The sequence below is a fragment of the Chiloscyllium plagiosum genome, unplaced genomic scaffold (genome assembly GCF_037043375.1).
Source record: "Chiloscyllium plagiosum isolate Xiang-an unplaced genomic scaffold, Cpla_swu_hap1 HiC_scaffold_6, whole genome shotgun sequence".
In the NCBI taxonomy this organism is placed as follows: Eukaryota; Metazoa; Chordata; class Chondrichthyes; order Orectolobiformes; family Hemiscylliidae; genus Chiloscyllium; species Chiloscyllium plagiosum.
The window spans coordinates 99963257-99989993 of NW_028270144.1; the positions used below are offsets into that span (position 1 = coordinate 99963257).

Here is a 26737-nt window from a genome sequence, read left to right on the forward strand (position 1 = left end):
TCTTGAGTTTGACTGGTTTGTACAGCAGAGTGTACATTTTTGAAATGTGTAATATTTGTAAAAGAGCAGTGTTTTCACAAGTCCAACATAATGAAACAGTTTGCTTTTCACATTAATTTCTAGTAAAACCTATAGCTACATTTTCCGGCTGTTTCTAATTCTGGAAAATTACTCAGAATTAACTGTTCTTTGTCTGCAGTACAATTACCAGCAGTATCGATCAGTGAGGAAACTGGTTTGGCAGAAGTTAACATGAATCAGAAAAATCAACTGAATATCAGAAAGCATCCAGTTGCTACATCTTTTGCAATTTTTGATGAGTAAGTTACATTTGAATGTGAATGTATTGTAACACTGTTTATAACATTATTTTGAGATTATGCTGTATTCTTATGACTGGGTTATCCTTTTTTCCAAATCATCTAGTGCAATACAACCATTATGAAGACAATTTATTGATCATGTCACAGCGCAAATTACTAAAGACAGTCAGCTTTATTTCATCCATCTAGAAATACCTTCCATTCATTACAATGTCAGGGAGGCGGAGGTAGTTTGTAATTTTTTAAAAACTGTGTCCACTGTCCCACTTGAACATCTAATTCACATATTGTTACTTTTTGTTGTTAATAACTTCCTGAAATCAGTCCTAAATTTTACCAGTTTGAGTTAGTGTACCCTATCTTCAACCACCTGAGCAGTGCTCCAAAAGCTAGTGTGCTTCCAGTTAAACCTGTTGGACTATAATCTGATGTTGTGTGATTTTTAATTCCAAATTTAAAGTATCATTCAGGAATTGTATTTGGCTGTCGTCTAGCTATTCGGTCAAACCAAAGTCTCTCCATTTTTAAAAATCTTATAGCTTAAAGTTTTAAAATCTTCTAAATGGCTTAAAGTCTTCCCCAATTTGAATGTATAATTTTTCTGATGACCAGAATTGAACAAGTGCATTATACAGTTTAAGCGTGATTTCCTTTGAATTTTACTCCTTTTGTTTTGGCTACATCTTTCAGTATTCTATTGGCTAAGTAGATTCCTGCTTTGCAGTGATTGGATGTGTTGAACTCTATCTCCAATCTCATTTTTATTCAAATATATTAGATACCATCTGTGAATCTGCCCAACTTTATCTCTGTGTGATTGGTAGAGATCATTCTCCATCTTTATTTCACTTGGAATAGAAAAAAGTAGTAAAGTATGATAAACAAGTAATGTCTTAAATTTAACTTTCTTGGTTCAAGTTTAGAAATACAATTAATATATAATTTGTAACAAATGCAATGCCTGGAATGCAAAAAAAAATGTTTAAGTATGGCTAACAACAGGAATTAAATGTTACTAATTGATTAAAGGAAGAAGCTTATAATATTGCCTGAGTAGTAAGCCTGAGGATTTGGCACAGGTGCCTGTCTGTGTGGAGTTTCCCCATGTCTGCATAGGTTTCCTCCCACAGTCCAAAGATGTGTTTAAGTGGATTGGCCATGCTAAATTGCCTTGTAGTGTCCAGGGATGTGCAGGTTAGGTGGATTAGCCATGGAAAATGCAGGGTTACAGGGTTGGTAGCAGAGTCTGGTGAGATGCTCTTTGGAGGGTCGGTGCACACTTGATGGCCAAATGACCTCTATCTGCGCTGCAGGGATTCTATGATTCAAAGGACTGAGAAAATCATATGGGAATAAGAAAAAATAATAGGAGAGTTGATTGGCAAGGTGTGAAAACAGAAATATTTTATGGATGTAGGAAGAGATTATGGAAAGTAATCATAGGCCCATTGGATTTTCAGAAAGTCTTGTGATAGGATACGACACAAGAGCTTAATTCACAAAATTAGGATTCATGGAGTTGGAGTAGTATGTCAGCTCAGATTCAGGATTGGTTAATAGTCAAACTACAGAGCAGGAACATTTTCAGGTTGGCAGTCTGTATTTAGCAGTTTAGAGCAAGGATCAATACATGGAAGGCAAAAGTGAGGACTGCAGATGCTGGAAATCAGAGTCTAGATTAGAATGGTGTTGGAAAAGAACAGCTGGTCAGGCAGCATCCGAGGAGCAGGAAAGTCGACGTTTCGGGCAAAAGCCCTTCATCAGGACATCATCATGAGTCCTGATGAAGGGCTTTTGCCCGAAACGTCGAATTTTCCTGCTCCTCGGATGCTGTCTGATCAGCTGTGCTTTTCCAGCATCACTCTAACCTAGACTCAATACATGGAACTCAGCTGTTTATGATCTACTAACAACATTGTTGAGAGGATTCAGTGTTACCTCTCCAAGTTTGCTGGAGATTGAAAGTTAGTTGAGAAACTAACCTGAGGATAAATTCAGCTTAAATGAGAGGGAAATGTCAAATGGAAAGCAGAGTGTGAAGTTATTCATTTCAGTAGGAAAATGGTGAAAGACTGGGAAATATGTACATTGAGGAACCTGGTGTGTCTTGTATGTGAAACACAGAGAACTAGCACACAGTTACCACACAGTATTTGCTCTGTTAAGTATGTGCATGCATTTATTATAAAGAGATTAGCATATAACAGTAAAGATGTATAACTACAATTGTACCGGTATTAGTGAGGCCACTCCTGGAGTAGTGTACAATTTTCATTTCCCTAAAGATGCCTAGAAGAGCAACGAAAGTCCAGTAGTCAGATTTGTTGCAAAAAGGGAGTTGATCTGAGGAAAGATGATATACACTTAGACCTGTATTCCCTTGAGTTTAAAATAATAAATAATTCATTTATTATGGGAAGCTTGACCAGATGGTAGGGAAATCTAGGACACGATCACATTCTCAGAATGGATCAGCAATTTTAGGTCTTTGATGAGGAGAAATCTCTTCATTGAGAAGTGGATAGTGCAGGAATGTGGAATTCAGATAGATTACCAGCCAAATTCTTGTTACATGGCACAACAAGCTCAAAGAGTTAAGTGACTTACTCCAGCTCCTCTTTATGTTTCTAACAAATTTAACTTGCTCAACGAGAGTGCTATAGAAAGACAACTTTCTGATGTTTGAAGTATTTCTTTTAAAGTCACTTATGAGTCAGTTGGGTCTAGTGGGATAGCAGTGTATGGTTACTGATAGTCACCTGAGTCTAAATTGAAATCCCAGTGCGATACTCAAAAAAGTTTTACTCCTGGTAAATGGAGGTTAGTCAGCTATCACTGGACATGGAAGCAAAGAATCAAAGAGCAGGAGATGGACTATGTGAAGGCAAGAGAAGGTTACAAATTGGAAGCGAAGTTGATGAAATTTTGAAGGCAAAAGCATGGAATGACTGATACTCAAGTGTTTGGATAAAAAGGTGTGAGAGAATGGAAAGAATGTTCCATAAAAAAGAAGCATAGCCAGAACCCAGGCTATGAAATACCTTGTATTTGGAGTGTGTAAGTGGATTTGAACAATAATTCACTCAATGTGAGAACAAGTTCAGCAAAGTGGAGGAGGGTAGTGGTGGTTGGACATTGATGTAGTCTCTAAAAGGGAAGAAGCAGAATGCTTCAGACTGTCCTGAAGGCATTGATTATCCATGAAGGTTGCTAGACAGTATGTAAAGCAGGCTTTTGTCTCATCAAAGTAAGCTTGAATGCTGACCCAAAGACGAATGACCAATATTCAACAGCTTTTCACCAGACTTTTTATTAGTATTATTTTTAAAAAATTAATTATTTAAGGTCTATATAAATAAACAAAATTATCAGTAATTGGAATATTCCAAATGCCACGATTTTAATTTCTTTAAATAATAATTTAATAGAATTGAACTCTAGACCTTACTTCACTGTACTCTGACTTTTTTCATCAATGGTAAATGACAGATATATTTGGGGATTATTATAATAATTTATTGTACAATCTGAATGTCATAATGGTGCCAAACCATGTTTTTTAAACTTGTTTTTAATGGAATTTTATTTGAAATCTATTGCATACTTGACTGTATGCACACAGGTATAAATTTGCATTATTACAGAAGAACTGCAGTTTGCAATCTTTATGCTATTATTGCAAAATACAAAATTGTGATATTAATTACTGAAGCTAGGAAGCAAGTTGTTGTGGGAGAAACTGAAGTTTGAATATTCTAAAAGGTTTCTCTTTTAAAAAAGCACAATATTCATTGTCGATCCAACAGCCGAGGAGGAGACGTTGGCATCAGGGATGGCTACTATAGTCATTGATGAAGAGGATAGGCTTTGTGCTGTTCATAAGCCAGGTGTGTTAACATAAAATCCTAGTTTGCATAATCCTGATTTGGCATAATCTGTCCTTTTGCATGATTTTGTTGGACTTATGTCCTTTATCCAGTTGATATTGTCTTGCGCCTGCTGAAAAATGCCATCTACCAGCCCTGTTGGGTAGTTAGTTCATTTTCAGTTGTTACCTATGTTAAAATTAGAGAACAGGGTAGTACATATGACCCTGTACAGTTCTGACAGAATATAAATAAGTCTATATGCTCCAGTTGAAATAGAAATGAATAATGAAATGACAAAACTGACAGCAAAGTAATTGTTCCTTCACACAAGCAATAAACCATTATGGCAGTTCAAAAGTACATGCTAAGGCTAATGATGGTGTACTACTTCATGCTGAGTGCAATGTCAATCCACACGTCCAGTCCATTATCAAAAGTTTCTGGTGCTTCTGACCTGATATTCCATCGATCTTAGCAGCTTCACTTTGTAAAGAATAGGGTGGATCATATACAAAGTCCTACCCTAGGCTCACCCCACCCAAAGAAAATCTGACAAATGATTTTCCATCAACTGTTTTCCCCCTCATAATACCAACAGTAACAGGGCTTTAATTTCTGGCATTCTCCTTAAGTCCCTTTATTTAGGCCTTCATTGAGGTCACAAGATGGCTCTGATTAATTTTCTTTCCTGTCTACCCCCCAAAATGTCTTGTGATTTTGCCAAAAGATCGGTTACAACTCCTGGAAAAAGATACAGTAAAATCATTACTAATAAGAAAACTTGGGTTTAGCCACCAAAAAGTACTAGAATTTTTATTCCCCCAAGTGCAATTACTTTAGACATCAGATATTTGTAAGAAAAATGTTAATTGATAATTCCGTGCAAGGATTTATTTTAGTTTTACTGTATTAGAAAGCCTTCAAGTAAGATGTGGAAGACACTTGTGAAAAAGACCTGTACTTGACAGTGATATTTCAGCATGTAATGTGAATGTTTGTTTTAACAATGATTTAAATATGAAGAACTGTCCTTCTTTGACTGTATTGTTTCAGTAAGAACATAACCGTTGTTGCCAATCATTCTATCTTTTTCTTTCCATATGGAGGGGGGAGTGGTCTCTCCAGTGAAAAACTCCAGGACTGCATTGTTCGTGCGCAAACAAGACACAGAGAAGTCCATAAACTGCTCACTGAAGTGATGAAGAGTGTAACACCCACAATAAATGTGAAATAGTGAAGAGTTAATCTTGTACAATAAATCAGTTTTTGTCTTTGAAATCATGTACAAGTTATTTTTAAACTAAGTTAACAATGAATTCTTGCTGAAACAAAAAGACTTGTATGCAATGGTTAGGTTTAATTTTTAAAAATAATTTTTAAAAAAAAATTCACTTCACCACGAGAGATAAGTTCAATAAGTAATTTTAAAGTTAAAAACATGAGATGGTTCATGATTTTGGTGGAGTAGGAGTTCCTCTTTTCCTTTTACTTTTTGACTGGCTGCCTGAATGCTGCTGTTGCTGCTGCTGTTGTTGTTGTTGTCGAAGCTGAACTGCTATAGCCATTTGATGTTGCAAGTATCGTAACTGCTGCCAGGAACGGAAGGGGAACAAAAGAACACAATTTGTAAGACTTGGAGAAAAATGGTCAGATGATCAAATTGCAGGCTTGACAGCAAAGAGATGAATCCGTTTAAACATTTTGGAAGTTTTTAAGGATGGAGACAGAAAAAGAAAATTAAACCCACAAATTTAATGACTACAGTCAAGCAGCACCAGTGGCACAGAAGAGTTAAGACAATTTGACACACAAACACTTTGTTCTTGCAGAGCTAACTGCATGCTTGTTAGTCAACGTCAGATCTAAATATGCTTTAGTATTTTCAGTTGGATGCAGATGTGGATGGTAACAGAACCGCAGCAAGTCAGCAACTTCTAAGAGGCATCTGTGCTAGGCTCAGTATTATAATGGAATGTACCAAGTTAAACAATTGTATGTTTTGCAGTTTCAAGTTATTTCAATTGTTCTATGATTCTTGAATTATTTTGAAAGAAGGCTAACAACATAACTCAAGGCAAATTGCAATGAAATCATATTGAGCACTAGCATCTTATATAGCAAGCCATTTCCATAATGCACAGTTGATGTTGATTCCAACTGCAGGTATGCAAAAAAGTAGATTTTTAAAAACATTTTTGGGAGGGGATATAACAGATATCCTTTATAACATTGCCTGCAGTGGTTCTCATTCTTTCAATGTGCCACAAGCACTCTTGAGCATAAGTACAAGAGAAAGAGGTGGATGGCTAGGATGTCATTAATGTAAATTCAGTGCTCCAAAGTGATTAAATAATTGCATCCTCATTGCCCAATTTTTTTTGACTGCTAACTCTTCACAGATTTAAATAAACAAAACATTTTAGATTTTTGGGCAGCACCTCAGAGACTTTTCTCCATTCTTTATTTTGGAGCTGAGAATTTTTTATTTCATGTAATTGTAGCCAAGTTGCTGGATTACTTGTATCTGTTGCTGCTGCTGCAAGGCTTGTTGCTGTTGCTGCTGCAAGGCAGATGTAAGCTGGAGTCTCTGCTGAGGAAGGCTTTGCCCAGGTCTGTTCACAGCAGAGCCAAGCTGAGACAACACTACAGGGGAGATAGGTAGAGGGAAAAGGAAGGACAACAAGAGGTTCAAATGAGGGAGGGAACCAGGATAGGGAAAGATTGTAACAGAAAGGGGATCAGTAGAATTCACCTATTAGTCTAAATCAGAAACATTGCTAAATAATTTTATGGAATGTAACAAGATTACAGGTCTGTAATTTGTTAAATATACTGAGTGTGCACTTAATTGTTTGGTGTTGAAAATGGTTTGCAAGTTTTCAGTTGGAAATATCTTTGTAAATATTTGTTGAAACTTTAACAGTATTTCACTTAATAGAAATTCATTGAGATATCTCATGTTTCTCAAAGGTCAGTTTTGTTTCAAAACATTTGTTTACTTTCTGGATTTATGGAAAATAGAATGAACATGTCAACCTTTTGACATCCATTATAACAAAATAATGCACACTCAGTACTCAAGGTTAAATAGCTTAAATTTTAATGGAAATATGCATGCTGATCAATTGATTAGTCAGACCTCCACAATAGTTGGTATTATCAGCGACTGGAAGATAAATGGATATGGATTGGTATACTCCTCAAACCACCAGGAAGAATTACTGTGCAAAGCAACAGACATTTGTAGGGTAAGGGAAGGGGGAAAAGCTCAAGGAAAAGGATTGTGTGCAACAAAATAAATACATGCATTCAGGCTTTCAAAGAGTTGCTGCAATCTTTTTAATATGCGCACTGTCAAGCAATCAGTGTTTGACTGAAAGTGGCATCACAAGACTCCAAGGGGGGGGGGGGGGGGGGGGGGGGGAAACAATTATTAGCTGTTCATAGGTGCAAAATATAAGGCTGATAAACTAGTCAGGCATTTCTGAAAGAAAGTTACTCAAGAAAGAAATAGGAGGAAAAGACACAAGTATAAAGGTGAAAGCAAGAGTATGTACCTGCAGCCTGTGGAGGCACAAAACCTGCTGCCAGGTTGATGACTGCAGTCTGCTGAGCTGTCAAAGCCTGCTCCTGGCTAGCTGGAGCCTGGTCAGAATTCTGCTGGACAGAAGAGAGTTCCTACATCTGAGTTCTGTGGTATTTGCATCAGTATGAAGTATTATTTATTCATCATTTGAACATTTCTTCTAGACTAGATCTCAAGGATTTCAACTTCAGTGAATCATAATGATACATCTCAAGGAATCAGTATTTTAATGGATAATTTTAAGAAGCTGATGTAGCCACAAACTATTCTGAAGGATTCTGTATTTTTTGCCAAAGGAAAATTCTGCTCAAATATAAACCTCTGTCTAAATACGAGATTCAGAGTAATCATCCCATAGTTTGTACATCATCTCTTCATTTTCCAGAAACCAATGGACCTAATCTTTATGCTTACAGAGATAACAATGGATTTAATTACTTAATTTAGTTCAGTGTTGGCTGATGGAAAGTGATTACATTTTATGTTAAAGAGAACTAATCCTTAATAAGAGAATTATATTCTGAACTAGACTCCAAGCTTGGGGGATAGTCATTCCCAGAAATCAGCCTCAAAAATTAATAAGACATTGTCCTCCACCTCAGAAGTAGCTCTTAGAAAAAAACAGAATCTTGATATGTTCAATTTACATAAAGGTTATTCAAAACCCCAGCAAAGAATGCTCTCTGGGACACACATTATAACAACTTGTGTATCTGAAGGAAAAGCCTAGTAGGAAGTGAGAAAATTTCATCCAGTATGAATGAAGATATTTAGAAGGAAACATGAAAGACAATCCTATTTTAGTGCGACATTGAAGTTTGCAAAAAAAAGGGAAGCATCATGCATTTTAAAAAAGCAATACAACAACCCTTTTTACCCAAGCCAACACAAAGAAAGCAAATTCAACCATCTGCTGCGAAAGATTGCCATTGGTACTGCTGAATTTTTGTGGATTTAATAGCATGGCTTAACATTTGGCGATAACAGTGAAAATGAATCCTGGAATAAATTAACCACTTAAGTGACTAACTATTTAACTAAGTTATGCAGTATAGTTATTGGCCAGGGTAACCACTGTTTTCTCTAGGATTTGCAGTTGGATGAGAGACATTAATTAAAACTTGTAGAAATCTCTTAATTTTTATGTTAATAGGTTTATAAGTATAAATGTAAGTGGCTTGACACAGACCACGTATTGTTCAAGTTACAGGTTTCAACCTTAGATATTCTGTATGGTCCACTTTTTTTTTTGAGATGCAAGAAACTTTTGTTTTTATTTAAACTTTACTTAGCTGCCTTCGGATTTTTTTGGAAAAAAAATTGAGTGATTCTAAAAGTTTATTGGTCTGAAATAAACTTCTTCATAATTAAATGATTAAATTCCGTACATGAACTTTTGTAAAAGGACACGTCTAGTCTTACTAGCTTGACAAGTAATGGAATGGAATGTCATGTCAAAATAGACATCACACAGGCTAAGCATTGACTTTTTATCAATGGATGTCACTATTATAATGCAAGCTAAGACTGAAACACCCTTTTGGACACAAACAAACAGCACCCAATCAGTGTCAATACTGTTTTGATATTTAGGAGAATTAAGCAATTGAAAACCAAAATTCACTCCAGTTCTAGCCAGGGAATTACACTAGGGTTGTGTCTCACTCTAACCATGAAAATGATCACCTCCAGGCAAACAAAAATATGTATAAAATATTCAAATATTTTATAATATTAGCATTCAAATTTATTTATTGATTTAATGTGCTAACAATATTTATCTATTTCATTTGTTGACCACACTAGATATTAATCTATTTTAATGAAGTAGTATTATACTTTAGCTAAATTGTTTTTCAAAAATGTTTTCAGATTAAAAAGAATTAAACTTTGCACATCTCAAATGACATGGATACTACAAATTAAGCTTGTCAATGTTAATCATAAATTAGAATATGATATTGTTTCACCATTATTGCAAAGCAAGTTTGAGTGTCTAGGAGAAAGTGAGGTCTGCAGATGCTGGAGATCAGAGTCGAGTGTGCGTTGCTGGAAAAGCACAGCAGGTCAGGCAACATCCGAGGAGCAGGAGAATTGATGTTTCGGGCCAGAGCCCTTCATCAGGAATGAGGCTAGGTGCCTCGGGGGAGGGGGGGGGACAGAAAAAATGGGAGGGGTGGGGGGAAGGTAGCTAAAAGTGCAAGAGGAGGATGGAGGTGGGGGTAAAGGTGATAGGTCAGAGAGGAGAGTTTGAATGGATAGGTGGGACGGAAATTTGACAGGTAATGAGGTCGGTGCTGAGCTGGATGGTTGAAACTAGGGTAAGGTGGGGGAGGGGAATTGAGGAAACTGGTGAAGTTCACATTGATGCCTTGGGCTTGAAGGGTCCCAAGGCGGAAGATAAGATGTTCTTCCTCCAGGCAATGGGCGGCGATGGAGGCGGCCCAGGACCTGCATGTCCTCGGTAGAGTGGGGCGGGGGAGTTGAAATGTTCGGCCACAGGGCGGTGGAGTTGATTAATGCGGGTGTCCCAGAGATGTTCTCTAAAGCGCTCTGCGAGAAGGCGTCCAGTTTCTCCAATGTAGAGGAGACTGCATGGGGAGCAATGGCTACAATAAATGACGTGTGGAAGTGCAGGTTTCAATTTTGCTGTCCATTTTATAGAAACGGTCAAGGAACATCATATACTGGAAAGTGTGTAAGAGGAATATCCCAGCCCTAGTAGCTTTAGTTTTCCCATATTTTAAGATTTACATTCTTGTCATTTCAAAAGCTGCATTCACAACTGCATGGTTCAGTTGTGTTTTGCAGCCTGCTTTTAGTGAGTCAACTTACTAGCTTTGTAACATGTAAAGAAAATGCACCTGTTCTCCCTGCTGTTGAGGGCTGGAGATTGCAGACTGCTGGGATGACTGTTGCTGAGAAAACTGGGGGAGCTGTTGCTGCTGTAGTGGATTGAAGATCACTGGCGGGCAACTTGAGAGCTGGGATAGGATTAAAAATGTAAAATAAAGACAAAACGACTATCTAAATTTGGATTACACTGTATTATCCTTAGAACTACATCTCTTTTTTTGGCCCAGAGGCATTTTAAGAGCTTACATAGAGAAACATTCATTATCATTTTTCAAAGTCTGTCTGAAAATGAAATAAGGCCGTTAAGAAAGTTTAAATTCATTGCTTTTGAAAAAAAAGTCATGGTGACAAGGGCATAATTTTTCCCATCTCGATATGGCTAAACTTGCTAAGTGAATTCAGAAAACATTAGGAGCCAACCACAGTGTGGAGTTACATTTCGGGTAGCACAGTTAGGAACAGCAGGTTAATCATTTTCCCCACTTGGCAATCCAAATGACGGAAGTCAGTTTCACAAAGTATCAAGATTGTGTACGATCTCATTTGCTAATCAACATCCTACCCCTCAACAGGATCCTGTATTAACTTTGTCTCGGTGGATTTAAGTATCCATGTTCAAATTGACACACTGCGCAGATATTTCACTTAGGAGAAGGGATGCACTATCTCACAGCTTCTGTGTTGTCACAGGTTACAAACAAAGTTTAAAAAGGTGATGGATTTCTTCAGGGTGGTATTTCATTTTCCTTGGTGAAATATCTGAAGTTTCACAAGTTGGCGATAATGGGAGGACTTGTAATTCAGCCACTGAGACATGTATGAATGATACTTAACAGCTTTGTTGAGAGCTGGATTGCCTGGAATTCTCATATGTGTTGATTTGATTTAATCTCCTGCCCCCAAACCCTAAAGGGTACTGAAAGAAATGCAATCGGGTGGCACTCCAACTGCAAGCCAAACTTTCAAAACCAATATTTTCATCTGTTAGACCCTGAATAGAAATGCGTTGACTGCTGGAAATCTGAAATAAACACAACAGGCTATATGATGTATTACACACACGGGAGGAGAGAAAGAGTCAATGATGATGATTTTTGATCCTGGGTCAGGCAGATCTCCCATCTCAATGTGTCGGCAATCTGGATGGATAGGCTGCCAGTTCCTGAGGTGGGCTGAGCACGGAGCCTGCCTCAGTGCTCCAGCTCTACGGCCAAATATTGAAATATTCCATCAGCACTTACCTTTAATCTCTCAGATTCTCTATGCCTCACCAAAGCCAATCCATGCCACCTAAAGATCTCTACTCAACTCTCATAGCCACTCATGTACTTTATGTCAGTCCATGCCACTTTACTCATTGCTCATGGCTGCTGACTCCATAGGCCAATTTAGTGCTTACTTCCACCCACCATTCTTTGATGGGCTCATCAGTGGCAAATGGAATTAAATCAGGTAAATGTGAGGTGATGCACTTGGGCAGGACAACATGGGTACGGCCATTGGAACTACTGAGATTCAGAGGGACCTTGGTGTGTGTGTGCATTGTGGTCCCTTAAAGTATCAGAATAGGTGGTTAAGTGGTTAAGACAGCATATGGTATACTTGTCTTTATTAGTTGAAGCATACAATTTGAGAGCAAATTGATTATGCTGGAACTGTATACAATGTTGGTTAGGCCACTGCTAGAGTAGATTAGATTACTTACAGTGTGGAAACAGGCCCTTCGGCCCAACAAGTCCATACCGACCCGCCGAAGCGTATACCACCCAGACCCATACTCCTACATTTACCCCTTCAGCTAACACTACGGGCAATTTAGCAAGGTCAATTCACCTAACCTGCACATTTTTGGATTGTAGGAGGAAACCGGAGCACCCGGAGGAAACCCACGCAGACACGGGGAGAATGTGCAAACTCCACACAGAGAGTCGCCTGAGGCAGGAATTGAACCCGGGTCTCTGGCGCTATGAGGCAGCAGTGCTAACCACTGTGCCACCGTGCCGCCCAGAAGTAGTGTGTGTAGTTCTGGAATCCACAGTAAAGGAGGGAAATGATTGCATGGGAAAGGGTACACAGATTTACCAGGATGTTGCTTTGGGGGCTGGACAGTTCCAGCTATGAAGAAAAATTGGACAAACTGGGGTTGTTTACCCAGCAACAGAGGAGATAGACAGGGGACATAATTGAGATGTACAAAATATGTAGGGTTTGGATAGGGTAGACAGGAAGAAACGTTTCTCTTGATGGAAGGATCAATTTGGGAGGGATGTTGCATCGATTTAACATAAAGGGCAGAAGATTTAAAGGAGACATGAGGAAGATCTTTCACCCAGAGGGTGAGAGGAATATGCAACTCTCTGCTTATAAAGGCGGCAGAAATGTTCATAACATTTCAGAAGTATTTAGATGTGCAAATCACATATAAGGCTATGTGCCAAGATAGAATAGTTCAGTGGCTGGTTTTGACCAATACAGTTGCAATGGTCCAAAGGACCTTTTTTCTGTGCTTTCGATCTCTATGACTGCAAGGTGAGACTTGGATATTTTCAACATTTTCATCATGGCAGGGTCTCCTCATGGTGAAAAATTAGGCCACTGTTTCAGATCTATGTCCTTTCATCAGAATGCAAGAAGTTTTGAGCAAGTGAAAGGGAGATGCTGGGGGAAAAACAAAATGGAAAGTGTATGATAAGATTTGAGAGATTAATGATGAAACATTTCATGATATAAGGTGCAAGGCCAAACGAATTGGTTCTGGTATGAGTGAAGATATGATAGATACAGCTAGAAGAGATGTTAATTGCAGGATTATGAACAGTTGCCATTCAAAAACAGAGTGTGTTAAAAAAACAGCAAGGAAAAAGAAACAAACATAGGGCAGAGTTAATGATCTAAAACCGTCACATCCAGGAAGTTGCAAAGTGCTTACTCAGAACACTGAGGTGCTATTCCTCAAGCTGGGGTTGAGCTACATCAGAACATAGCACGAAGTTGAGGTCAGAAATGTTTGATTGGCAGCAATGTGAAGGTCTAACATAAGAAGCAAGTGGTTGCTCAGGGTTACGTTTGTGAACAAATTGGAAGTTTCCAAACAGCTTCATTGGAACAGTGCCATAACTCTACTGCTTTACACTGAATGAGCTCAACCGAGCTACAACACCTGACATGCAGTTTACAGGATTAAATTATGCATGATCATATGACTAAAACACTGAAAGCTTGCTAGGATATGTGGAGCTTTCTTCATTCTATCTCAGCAAATTTTCTTTGTAATATTTATTAAAATATATTTTGTTAGTCAGTTTCAGCCTTTTTGAAGCAGTGTCCAAAAACACGTCTAACATGTCAGATCAGAAGGAAAGTCTGATGGAGAGTTAAATGGACAGCTGTAGTGTTAGGGTTATGTTTGTAGCTTGGACAGAGATGATCTGCAAAGCAGTTACCCATTCTATTTGCTGTCTCCAACAGAGAGGCTATTTCAGGAGTAGAGAATGCAGTATTCTAAATTTAAAGAAGAACAAGTTTAATTGTTAATGATTTGGGACCTTGGACATTAAGGGAAGAGCATGTGTTGCATCTCCTCACTTACACGGTAAGGTGCTATGGAAGGGAAGGGTGTTGAAGATGACAGTGTCCCCTGTCAGCTGTCTGAAGGGGCTGCTCTCTACATAATTCCCTGGTCTACTCCTTATTTACTCTCTCTCTCCCCTTTTCCCACAGTACAATTCCATGCAAACCAAAGAGATGTAAACGCTGCCTTTTATCTTCTCTCTTCTCACCATCATTGTCTGAAACACTGCTTACAGATGAAACAGTGATTCACATATTTTCAAATGAGCACTGCATTTACTACTCATGACATGGCTTCCTCAACAATGAGACAGCCAAATGCAGACTTGGTGACCACTTTGCAGGACACCTCCAAACAGCTCACAAATCTGAGTTGCCTCTTACGTTAATTCTCCACCTTCTTCGCACTCTGAACTTTCTATCGTGAGCTTCCTGCTGCATCCCAGTGAGTTCACGAATTTTAAATCATAAACTCTGCCTTTTCATTTTCTTTATATTTTTTCCTGTTTGCTTTACCTTACACATCTTTCTTCTGCTAGCTATTCATAATTCTGTTTCACAGTTTTTCTAGAAATATCTTTTACTTCTTGACTTGCCCCATCATGACTCTCTTCGACTTGTACCATGACCATTTAGACATTTAATCTCTTACACATTCCACATGATCGCAGACTTTCCTTTTTGTTTTTTTTCCCATCCTCTGAGCTTTTATTTGCTTAAATTTTACTATATTTCTAACTTTTCCCAGTTCTGATCAATAGTCACAGGCCTAAACAATAATAACTTATCATTTCTCTAATGCTGCCAAACCTATCGTGACAAGTATGCAGAGGTGGGCTTCAGAAAACTTAAGTAGATCTTTTGAGAAAGAGAGAGATTGTTAGCTATGTGTTATAATATTGAGAGCTTTTAGGATTGCTCACGTCTCTCTTTCACTCTTTAGACAATTGCTTCAATTTATTCCATTCCTTTTCCAATTCCCCACAGCTGTGCAAATTTTTCCCCTCATCAAATAAATTTTTGAAAATTATTGTCCAAGCTGTTTCCCCAATATTTCACTCAGTGCAAAATCATATAAATCATAAAACGTTTTACCTAATATCAATTCTCATCTTCCCTCTGGTTTCTTTGTCAAATACCTGAAACCTGTAACCTTTAGTTACTTATCTTCCACTCCTGGAAACAGTTCTTCCTTATTTACTTAACAAAACCCTTCATGATCTTGAACAACTCTGTTAAATCTTCCCTTTTAAAGCTCTACTCCAAGGAAAACAACCTCAGTTTCTCTTGTCCCTGCATCTTTGCACCATTCCAATAAATTTCTTCTGTACTGTTTTGGAGAGTTTGAAATTCTTCCTAAAATATTATATCCAATTTTTACATAACATCACAGCTGGGACCCAATCAGCCATTTTTAAAGGTTTTGCAGAATCTTCTTGCATTTGTACTCCATGGCTGTTTGAAAAGCTAAGGATAAGTCTTTGTTTTAACAATAGCTTTCTCAATTTTACCTGCCATCCTAAAAAAAAGGTATGTATACCCTAGACCTCTCAAGAACACTCACTAGAATATTACAACCTAGATTTATTAAACAGTAAATTTGATTATATATTAGAGAAGCTAATGCAAACACAACAAATCTATTACATTTCCGGACGGTTTCTTGAATGCAAAGCATAACAGTGTAGAACATCAGTGTACAATATTTGGTTCCATCAATTGACATGTCCAAAAATGTATTGTTCTGCAAAACAGAATCTAATTTATTGAAAAGGCTGGTTGATCATTCAACCTCAAACCTGCTACACCATTGAAGTAGACCATGGTTGATTTTCTCCCTCATATGACATCTTCATGCACTATCCTCCGATCACTCACATCTAGCATGTTTCAGTGAGATCATCTTTCTTTCTGCTAAACCTTTGATTCTTGAGGAGAGAGTTTCCAGTCTCAGTCTGATGAACCTTTGTTGAACACAGTCTATGGCAACTATACCTTTCCTTAGGTAATGAGGCCAGATCTGCACACAATATTTCAGTTTTTGAGTTATCAAGACACTACACATACGAAGGGCTTACATTCCTGTTGAAGGGCTTATGCCCGAAATGTCAATTTTCCTGCTCCTCGGATGCTGCAGATTGCTGTGCTTTTCCAGCACCACACTCTCAACTCTGAAAACCAGCATCTGCAGCCCACACTTTCTAAGCAAATAAAGCAAGACTTCTTTACTTCTGTACTCATATTCTCTAGCAAGAAAAGGCCAACATATCGTTTGCCTTCCAAATCATCAGCAAAGAGACTCTGGTCCCTTTGGACATCAGCATTTCCAAATGTCTCAACATTAAAGAAATACTCTGCATTTTATACTTTTCCTACTAAAATGGTTAACTTCACATTTTTACCCATTATATTTTGCCCTTATAGCGCTGTGGATTTACCTAGACTATGATTACAGTGGTTCAAGAAGGCAGCTCACCGTTTCAAGGACAATTACAAATGGGCTTAGCTAGTGATATCCGTATCCCATGAATGAATAAATCCACTTGAAGCCTCTTTGCATTCTCCTCACAATTCACATTTCTACCTAGTTTTTGCCATCAGCAAACTTAGAAATCCATTTATTCTTATTGTTTTCCATCTGTTAACCTGCCTGTATATGATCCGAAATCCCTCGAGATCAAAAACAAAACAGAAATTCCTCGAGAAACTCATCAAATCCAGTAGCATCTGTACAGAAAAAGCAGAGCTAATGCTTTATGTCTAGTGACCCTTCATCAAAACTATTGGGGTTCTGAAGGAGGGTCACTGGAAATGAAACAGATGTTGCCAGATCTGCTAAGTTTCTCCAGCAATTTTTGTTTTGGATTTCCAGCATCCACAATTGTCTGTTTTCCCCGCCCCCTCAAATTTTGTTTACTAACCTCTAGAACAAAGGAGTTATGTTAGAGATTAAAGCATTTTCAAAAGGAATTCAGATTGAAGAAACAACATTACATGATCTTTCTCCTGTCATAAGTACAAACACACAGTTCTTCACATCAGAAATAAACAAATGCCAATCAGCAGTGAAATCAGTATTCAGAGTGAAGTAAAGTGCTATCATGTCAAGTTAATTAATGCCAATTAACAGCATTAAATGCATAGTATTGGAAATTCTTGGTCTTCACAGGCAAAACCAAATGCTTAAAAACATGTGTATACTTTGCTGTTGAACTCCTGTTCTTCAAGTTGGCATTTGCCACAAGTTTGGATCATACTGTCAGAAGAGCCTTGCAACTCGCTGCAGTGCACCTTTTTTGGGTTACATACTGCTGCCACCTTGTGTCAATGGGGAAGGGAGTGAATGTTTAACTTGGTGGACATGATTGCAATTAAGTGGGTTGCTTTGTCCAGGGATGATGTCAATATTATAGAATCTTATTGGAGCTGCACCTATCCAGGCAGTGCAGAATGATTCATTACACTCCTGACTTGAACCTTATAGACTGTGGCAAGCTTTGGCAAGTCAGGAGGTGAGTTATTGGGCACAGACTTCCCAGCATCTGATCTGCTCTTAGACTTATGCAGCTGGTCCACTTAAATTTCTGATCAATGGTAACCTCAGAATAACAGTGGGAGATTCACTGAAGGCAATGCATTAATGTTAAGGAAAGAAATTTCTTTTGGGAGATGGTCATTGCCTGACACAGGTGGTGCAAATCTTACTTGCAACTAATCTGCTCATACCCAAATGTTGTCCAGGTCTTGTTGCATGCAGGCACAGACTACTTCAGTATGTGGAATTACAAATGGGATTGAGCACTGTGCAATTATGTATCCACGTATGACCTTATGAGGGAGGGAAGGTAATCAATGAGGCAGCTGAATATAGATAGATAGATAGATAGATTGATAGATAGAACATTACAGTGCAGTACAGGCCCTTCGGCCCTCGATGTTGCGCCGACCTTTGAAACCAATAAATATAACTGAATACTTCCCTGAAGAACACCTATAGATGCTCTGGGTTGAAATGATTGATCCTTAACAATTGGAACAATCTTCCTTTGGACAAGGTCTGACTCTAATCTTAACTTTAACTAGTAGAGAATTTACCCTCAGAATCACAGTTCTGTTACAGTACAGAATCTCTGCATGAGCCCAATGTCAATTGCCTGTCTTCTGCCCTAATCCTGCACATTTTCAGATGATGGTGTAATTTCATTCTGAATATTTGAATTAATTTGCCTCCACCACAATTATGAGGAAGAGATATCTAGACCTTAATCACTCGCTGTATGAACATTTTCCTTTCGTATCTCTTCTGCTTCTTCCTTTTTAATCTACCCCTACACATTCTCAACTGCGCCATTAATAGAAATGATATTTCCCTACCTAACCTGTCCAAACTCCTCATGATTTTGAATACCATCACCAAACTTCCTCACAGCCACATTTTCTTTAAGGAAAACAGTTCTAAACTTTCCAATCCACCTTCAAATTCAAGTTCATCATTCCTGCAACATTATCATGGATCCTTTTAGCAATCTCTCCAAAGCTCTCATAACCTTCCTAATGTGTGGCATGCAGAACTAGATGCAATAGTCCTAATTGTCATCAACTGCACTTTTATTAGGCTTACTTGATGCCTCAGTCAAAGGCTGCCTTGATGTCAACAGCATATCCTCTCACCTCACCTTTGGAATTCAGTTTTTGTAATGAAGTCTGGAGCCTAGTGGTTCTCACAGAACAGTGACAATTGATGAGCAATTGCTGAGTAAGTGCTGTTGATAGCACTGTTTGTGACATCCTCCCATTTCTTTGCTGAAGATTAAGAATAGACTGTAGTGGTGATGATTGGACTTGTCCTGTTTTCTGTGAAGAGAACATATCTGGCAATTTTCGACATTGTCAGATAGCTGCTAATGTTGTACCTGTAATGGAACAGCTTGGCTAGATGCATGAGTTGGAGCACAAAGTTTTCAACACTACAGACAAGATGTTATCAGGAACTAATGCTCAGAGTGTTCAACCTTTTCTCATCATCATGTGCAATGAATTGAACTGGTTTATTACTGGGGCCTCTGATGCGGACATTCTGAGGAGGAAGGGAGAGATGGATCATCTACTTGACACTTCTGGCTGAAGATGGCTGAAAACACTTAAGCCTTGGCTTTTGCATTAAGATATTGAGTTCTACTTTCATTTTAAATATATTTCTGTTAGTGCCAAAGTTTGATATGCAATTATTATTCTTCAAGAAAATTTCACTTTGAGCAAAAGCTATTTTTGAAAAGCACAAGGAACTTATAACACTTTGATAAAAAGGAACCATTATAAGTGACTCTTACTAAATTTTGAAACAATTAGATGCATTGCTATATGCCAATAATGATTACATATCAAAAACAGTCATCATATTCCTTCTGTGCATGTATACATCTCTGCTTGTAAGTTATGTAAAAATTCTTTAAGATAACACATTATAGAACCTTTAAAAGATATACTCTGAATCAAAACATTACACCTGCCTGCACAGCATACCACTGCATCATCCCAAAAGGGACAGAGTTTTTATTTAATTAGTGGCAGTCAGGATAAGGATAATAATCATTACCTTAGACAGGAAACAATCATTCAAGTATTTACCACTTTGAGTTCTCTGCCTCAGTTTTAAGGCTTTAGATGCTAAATGTTTATAATAACATCATATGCATAGATATGTGTGTATATATGCACAATCTGTCTGCGAGTGTTATTCCGTTGTTACAGCTATGTAGGTTATTGGTGAATGCTTTCAAATATGTGTTTTTTTTTATTGATTGTTCAAATATTTGATGCTGTACCACAGACATGTTCTTACTCAATTAACTATTCATAAACTTTAGAACATTTGCCTCAGAAATTTTTACTATTTTCAGATGGTAGTCTTCCTCATATTAAAAGACAATTTTTTTTGTTAGATGTGACAGCATGACCAAAATAGAAATGATGCAAGAACATAAACACACTTCCATACTATGAATTTGACTGGCACAAGTCCAAGCTGGAATGGAAATGCAAAGTGAAGATTCAGTGTTGTACAAGTATAGAAATACATGGACGTACGCCTAAATGCTTTTCCAAACAAGTTGTGGCAAAATGTTTGTAAAAACTGCATGAGGGATTTTGAAAGCACAAGATGCTGAAGCACCGCAGCATGTGTCCTGAATTGTTGGATCAAGAATATCAATGCATGCAAATTTCACTGGGTTGCTACCTCAGTGTTAAAAGAAAATAATGGCTTAAATCAAATCAAATTATTATACAATCTTCTTAGCAAGGGACTAGTGGCCATAAATAGTGAAATTAATAGTTTAATTGTCAAACTAAAATAACATAATAATACACAGCAACTTAATTAATAAAAAGTGATCCATAGCATTTCAACTTTAATCTGTTCTTAGTGCATAGTATTTTAGTTTTCATGTTATGTTTCTTGTATTTGTATGATTAAGGCTAACTAAAATTATTTGATTCTGCATCTGTCTCATAATTTAAATTTAAAATGACTAACACGGTTATTGCAATATGGTTTCGGAACCTCAAATCAGTTCGAAGGCAGCATTTATCTCTTAATTACCAATAATTCTGGTTTGTACATGAATGTGAATTATAACTACCATTGTCAGGTCCCTTCAATGATTCTAAATTATGCACAATACATCTAATAGGAGGAGTACAAAGCTTTTTCAATTTATTGTATTAATCAAGAGGAACAGACTTGACTCATCTTAATTTAGTCATTAAATTAACTCTCTTACTTTTAGGAATGCTAAAATGTTGTTTGAACAGCTGAACTTGAACTGGACAGATATAGATTCTATCAAGATAAAGTTATGTTTTGCTCAATAAAGATTAATGTGGCACATAGGATCTCAATAACAAAAGTAAAAGCAATATAGTTAAATTAGTTGCATGTGTTATTCATTTGTACGCATTATGGTTGGGCCTGATATGACATGATGGTTCCAATCCTGTGATATTAGAAAATCACATAATAGCAGCACCATTTAAATTAATGGGACTGAAATCGTGTTATAACCAATACAGGTAAGGAAGGTTCGCATTCTACAAATAATGGTCTAAATTCTTCAATTGCATTACAGCCAATTCGTGTTGAAGAAATGCACGTTTCAGCAGAACCGACTACATTTGTGTTTATTTTCCTTGAGAGAAGATTGATGTATTCAAAACTCTGAGAGGAGTGGACAGATTTGCCTGGGCAAAATTGCCTCCAGTGGTAGAGAATCGAGAACGAGGGGGACAAATATGTTAGTTGGCAAAGAAAAAGCAATGCAGACATGTGCAGAAACTTCTTCACAAAATGACTGGTTAAGTTTGCTGCCGAAACATGTGATGGATGCAAGCTTGATTGAGGCATTAAAGAGAAACTGAATCATTCTTCGAAAAGGAAGAACGTGCAGGGCCATGGAGAGAAGACCAGGAACAGCACAGATGAATCACCCTTTGGAGAGGCAGCACAGACATCTCAGACTTTTTTTTCAAACAATTTCTGATAAAATACATACATCTTGAAAAGCATCCATATTACAGAAGAGGTGGTGATGGCATTCTTAGAATGCATAAAGGTGGACAAATCGCTGGCATCTGATCAGGTGTATCCCAAAACTTTGTCAGAAGCTAGGGCCACGCAGTGGCAGATTGAGTTTAATTTAGACAAAGGTGAAATATTGCATTTTGGTAAGGCAGAACTTATGCAGTTAATGGTAGGACTCTGGGAACATGTCACTGAACTAAAGGACCTCTGGGTGCAGGTGCACAGTTCCTTGAAAATGGAGTCACAGGTAGACAAGGTAAAAAGGTGTTTGGTATGCTTACCCTTATTGTTCAATGCATTGAGTATAGGAGTTGGGATGTCATGTTGTAACTGTACAGGACATTGATGAGGCTACTTTTAGAATACTACGGTCAATTCTGGTCTCCCTACTATAGGAAAGATGCTGTTAAACATTAAAGAGTTCAAAAAAGATTTACAAGGATGTTGCCAGGGATTGCAGGGTTTGAGCTATAGGGAGAGGCTAAATAGACTGGGAGTTTTTTCTCTGGATCGGCAGAGGCTGAGAGGTGACCTTATTGAGGTTTATAAAATCATGAGGGACATGGAAAGGGTCAATAGCCAAGGTATTTTTCCCAGGGTAGGGAAGTCCAAAACTAAAGGGCAAACGCTTAAGGGACCTGAGGAGCAATTTTTTCATGCAGAGGGTGGTGCATGCATGGAACGAGCTGCCAGTGGAGGTTGTGGAGATGAGTACAATTCCATCATTTAAAAGGTTGGTTACATGAATTGGAAGGGTTTAGAGGGAAAGGGACCAAATACTGGCATACGGGACCAGATCAGCTTAGGAATTCGTTGGCACGGCCTAATTGGATCGAAGAGTCTGTTTCCATTTATCCGTGCTGTATAACTATGACTCTATAATACATATGTATACACAGTGCTCTCAATCAGAGTCACGTTTTAGCATAAATTATAGCTTTAAAGAAAAATAAATGATTATTTAAAATAATTTATCTTCAAACTTTCCTGGTGACACTGAAACGTTTAAGAATCCTTACTGCAGTAAACATGTTATTATTGCATAGTCTGAACTATAGCTTATGTCACATATGGCCTACAAATCTGTAGTTACTTTTCCCCCTGGAATCTGCTACTAATGTTTTACTGTTCTGATTTCCAGAGTTACTATTTACATGGTTGGTTTTGCCTGCAGTTTATGGCAGTTTAGAAAGCTTTTCATTCACTGATGGAGGATTCTAATAAATGAAGGATAACTATTTCCTCAAATAATTTGTTCATCATTAATTCAGAGTTCCTAATTGGTAGCAACAAATACTAATGTTATAATGGAATGTCTGAATTTAATACAGACCTGAGCTATTGCAAAACAAAGAGTGTACATAGCAGTTTTGATTGGGAAAGGAATTGTGCCAACAGAGAACTATCTATAATGTCAGCTAACTTTGATGTTCCAACCTTTGGAAAATTTACATAGCAAAAACTTCAATTGCTCAAAGGCATGATACATATTTTGCCTTAGTTATTAAAAATCAATTTTGATTTAATTGCTATTAGAGGCCGGAATACTGTGGAGAAGAGGAAATTGGGGCTAAAATGGAGATTCTATGTCTCTATGTAAAATGAATCCTGTTCTCAGCTGGCACTAACAAATATTCAAATCAAAGTAGCTGTGAGATTGATATTCATGTTGTTGCTGTTTGGAATTCTTAAGTTCAAGTTGTGGGCTGAACTTGAGCAGAATTTAAACTTGACATGCCATTAGAAACATGCATGTTCCATATTTCAAAAATACCACTGAAACATCATAGGCAACTGTTATCTCAGAACCAGGGCAGGGAAGTTGACTTTAACTAACAATGAATTCAAATAATACAGGATACTCTATTACAATCGCAATGAATCCTACCTGAAGCAAATTCAATGGTCGGAAACCAGGAGAATTTTTTAAACCAACAAATGAACCACCTATAAGGAAAACAATAACATATTATTTTCTGTGAATAGTAAATCATTTGGTTCAAAGTCACTATTTTTGTTCAGGTAAAAGAATTTAAGTGTATATACATATCTGATATTTGCAATGCATTTATAATGTCACATTTCCAAATAGATTAACATGTCTTGTATCTAGTATATAGTAACACTACTCCAGAGCAAAATATCCTTTTAAAGGAAAAGACCTGTCGCTGTCCTGGAACCTACAAGCAGATGCAACTTCTATGATGAAATGAGACAATTTAAAAGTAGCCATAAAATTAAGAATAATACACATATCCCTGCTCTAAATGCCATGATCAACACCATGAACAATTCGCTGCTTTTAACATTTGAGTATGCACAATAATATTGCAGCTAAACATTTATTAACATATTGGGACACAAATTAAGTGATCGTCACTTCTGATTTTGAGTGCTCATTGCACTAACAAAAGTGTTGAAGTGTTATGCTTCTTAACAATAAAATCTCATGTTTAAGATCTCCAACAAATATGAAAAACAAAACAATGATAGCCAAAAAAATCCAAAAAAGAAATCTGAATTCAGATTTTGGTCATAATAAGATTAAAACTTTAACCTAACAACTGTGTCAGTTTAGACAAGTTATGCAATCTGACACAAGGAATCTGAACAGATTTGATAGCATCTTCAAACTGCATCATTGGCAGCATCAAGTTATAGCACTTCATTTCTGATTTTATTTAGTGCAGATTGAATTTTATTTTGGCTAAGTTAGAAAACATAACTTTTGGATTATTCAATTTCAATACATTCCACATGCTTCATTAGATTGGATTCCATACAGTATGGAAACAGGCCCTTTGGCCCAACAAGTCCACACCAACCCTCCGAAGAGCAACCCATCCAGACCCATTCCCCTATATTTATCCCTGACTAATGCACCTAACACTCTGGGCAATTTAGCACGGCCAATTCACCTAACCTGCACATCTTTGGACTGTGGGAGGAAACCATGCAGACATGGGGAGAATGTGCAAACTCCACACAGACAGTCGCCCGAGGCAGGAATCGAACCCGGGTCCCTGGCCCCGTGAGGCAGCAGCGCTAACCACTGAGCCACCATGCTTACTACTATCAGATAATTATCAGATGATTATCCATGTTGGCAATGAACTTTTTAAGAGGTGACAGAGAGGTTGATGAGGACGATACTGTTTCATGTGGTGGATACGGACTTGCCAAAGACCTTGGAAATTGTGCTATGCAACAGACTTGTGAACAAAGGTGTTGTGGACTAAAAGGGACACTAGCAGGTAAGAAACCGACTGAGTGACAGGAAACAGGTTTGTGGTTATTGGATGTATTACATGATGGAGAAAGGTTTGAAGTGAAGTTCCCTAGGTGGGGTGTGCTGGGCCCCTTGCTCTTCTAATAATGTATTAATGACACAAACCTTAGCTTACAGGGCACAATTCCAAAGTTTGTAGATGATATGGAACTTGGAAACATTATAAATTGTGTTCGGATTGCGAAGAACTTCAGAAGGACGTGGACAAATTGGGAGAATGCACAGACAAATGGCAGATGAAGTTCGATGCAGAGAAATGGAATTAATTTTTGCTGTAAGAATGTGGAGAGGCAATATGAAATAAAGAGTACAAATCTATAGATGAATTGAGTGGAGTGAACAAGGCATATGTTTGCATAGATCATTGACTGTGGCAAGAAAGGTTGAGGGTGCAGTTAATAAAGCATACAGTATCCTAGGCTTTATTAATTAGGGCATAGAATGCAGGATAAGGAGTTTATGTTGAACCTGTAAAAGACATTTATTCAGTCTCAGCTAGAATACTGAGACCAATTCTGGATGCCACACTTCAGAATAGATGTAAGGTGCAAGACAGAGCGCAGAAAAGACTCATGAAAATGAGCCCTGGAATGAAGCCAAGTGGTGACGTAGTGGTAATGTCAGTGGATGAGTAATCCAGGGTCTCCGACTAATTTTCTGGGAACATGGCTGTGAATCCCACCATAGCAGATGACGTTGTTCGAATTCAATAAAATCTGGAATTATAATATAGTCTAAGGGTGCCCCTAAACAAATGGGCTGTGGTGATTCAGGAAGGCAGCTCACCGACACCTTCTCAAGGGCAGTTAGGGATGGATAACAAATGCAGATCCAGCTTGCGAAGCCCACAAGGGATATACGCACTGTTGATTGTTGTAAAGTCCTATTTGGTTCACTAGTGTATTTTAGGGAAGGAAATCTACTTACATTACAAGAGAATGGCAGGTACACAGCAACGTGGTTACGTGGAAACATAGAAAATAAGAGCAGAAATACACTCTTCTGCCTGCTCCACCATTCAACATGATCATGGCTGATATGCAAACTCAATACCCTAATCCCAGCCCCCACCACATCCCTTAATCCCTTTTCACACAAGACCTACATCTAGCTTCTTCTTGAATACATAACATTCCGGCCTCAAGTACTTTCTGTGGTAGTGAATTCAACAGACTCACCACTCCATGGGTGAAGAAATTTCTCCTCATCTCAGTGCTATAAGGTTGACTCCTTAAATTATTACCCCTGGTTCTGGACTCCCTCTCCACTGGGAACATCTTTCCTGCATCCAACCTATCTCACTGTTAGAATTTTATAGGTTTCTGTGACATCTATTATCATTCATCTAAATTCCAGTGAATACAATCCTAACTAACTGAATCTCTCCTCATATGTCAGCTTGCCATCAGAGGAAATGCACTCCCTCTACATCAAAGTTGACCCTTAACTGCCATGCGAAAGGGCCAAGAGAGCCAATCATTCTCAAGCAATCAGCGATCAGCAACACATGCAGGCCAGTGAAATAATAAAAAGGCTACAAAAACAGATTTGTAAACTTGGGATTATTTTTCTTGGAGATGTGAAGCTTGAGAGGATATTTGTTTCGACAGAATTGATAAGGAGAAACTGTTGCCATTCATGAAAAGATGAAGAATGAGAGGACAC

The 26737-nt window shown here is 37.9% G+C and overlaps 2 protein-coding genes across 18 annotated transcripts in view; one reads left to right on the top strand and one right to left on the bottom strand.

Annotated features, from left to right (window-relative positions):
* The window catches only part of exosc8 (exosome component 8), a 41996-nt gene extending 36470 nt beyond the window's left edge, over positions 1-5526 (top strand). For all 3 annotated transcript variants that reach the window (XM_087988290.1, XM_087988291.1, XM_087988289.1), the window contains 3 exons: positions 200-320; positions 4104-4210; positions 5299-5526. In XM_087988290.1, coding sequence (XP_087844416.1) covers positions 200-320; positions 4104-4210; positions 5299-5426 — 356 coding nt within the window. In that variant the 3' untranslated portion in view covers positions 5427-5526. The remainder of the gene's footprint in view (positions 1-199; positions 321-4103; positions 4211-5298) is intronic.
* A 3-nt stretch (positions 5527-5529) lies between these two features.
* Positions 5530-26737, bottom strand: part of supt20h (SPT20 homolog, SAGA complex component) — a 60832-nt gene continuing 39624 nt past the window's right edge. For 3 of the 15 annotated variants that reach the window (XM_043692083.2, XM_043692079.2, XM_043692081.2), the window contains 5 exons: positions 23672-23730; positions 10643-10762; positions 7750-7849; positions 6711-6835; positions 5530-5781 (listed from right to left, as the gene is read on the bottom strand). In XM_043692083.2, the coding sequence (XP_043548018.2) occupies positions 5641-5781; positions 6711-6835; positions 7750-7849; positions 10643-10762; positions 23672-23730 (545 nt within the window). In that variant the 3' untranslated portion in view covers positions 5530-5640. The remainder of the gene's footprint in view (positions 5782-6710; positions 6836-7749; positions 7850-10642; positions 10763-23671; positions 23731-26737) is intronic. The other 12 variants (XM_043692082.2, XM_043692084.2, XM_043692086.2 and 9 more) reach the window with 12 other exon arrangements.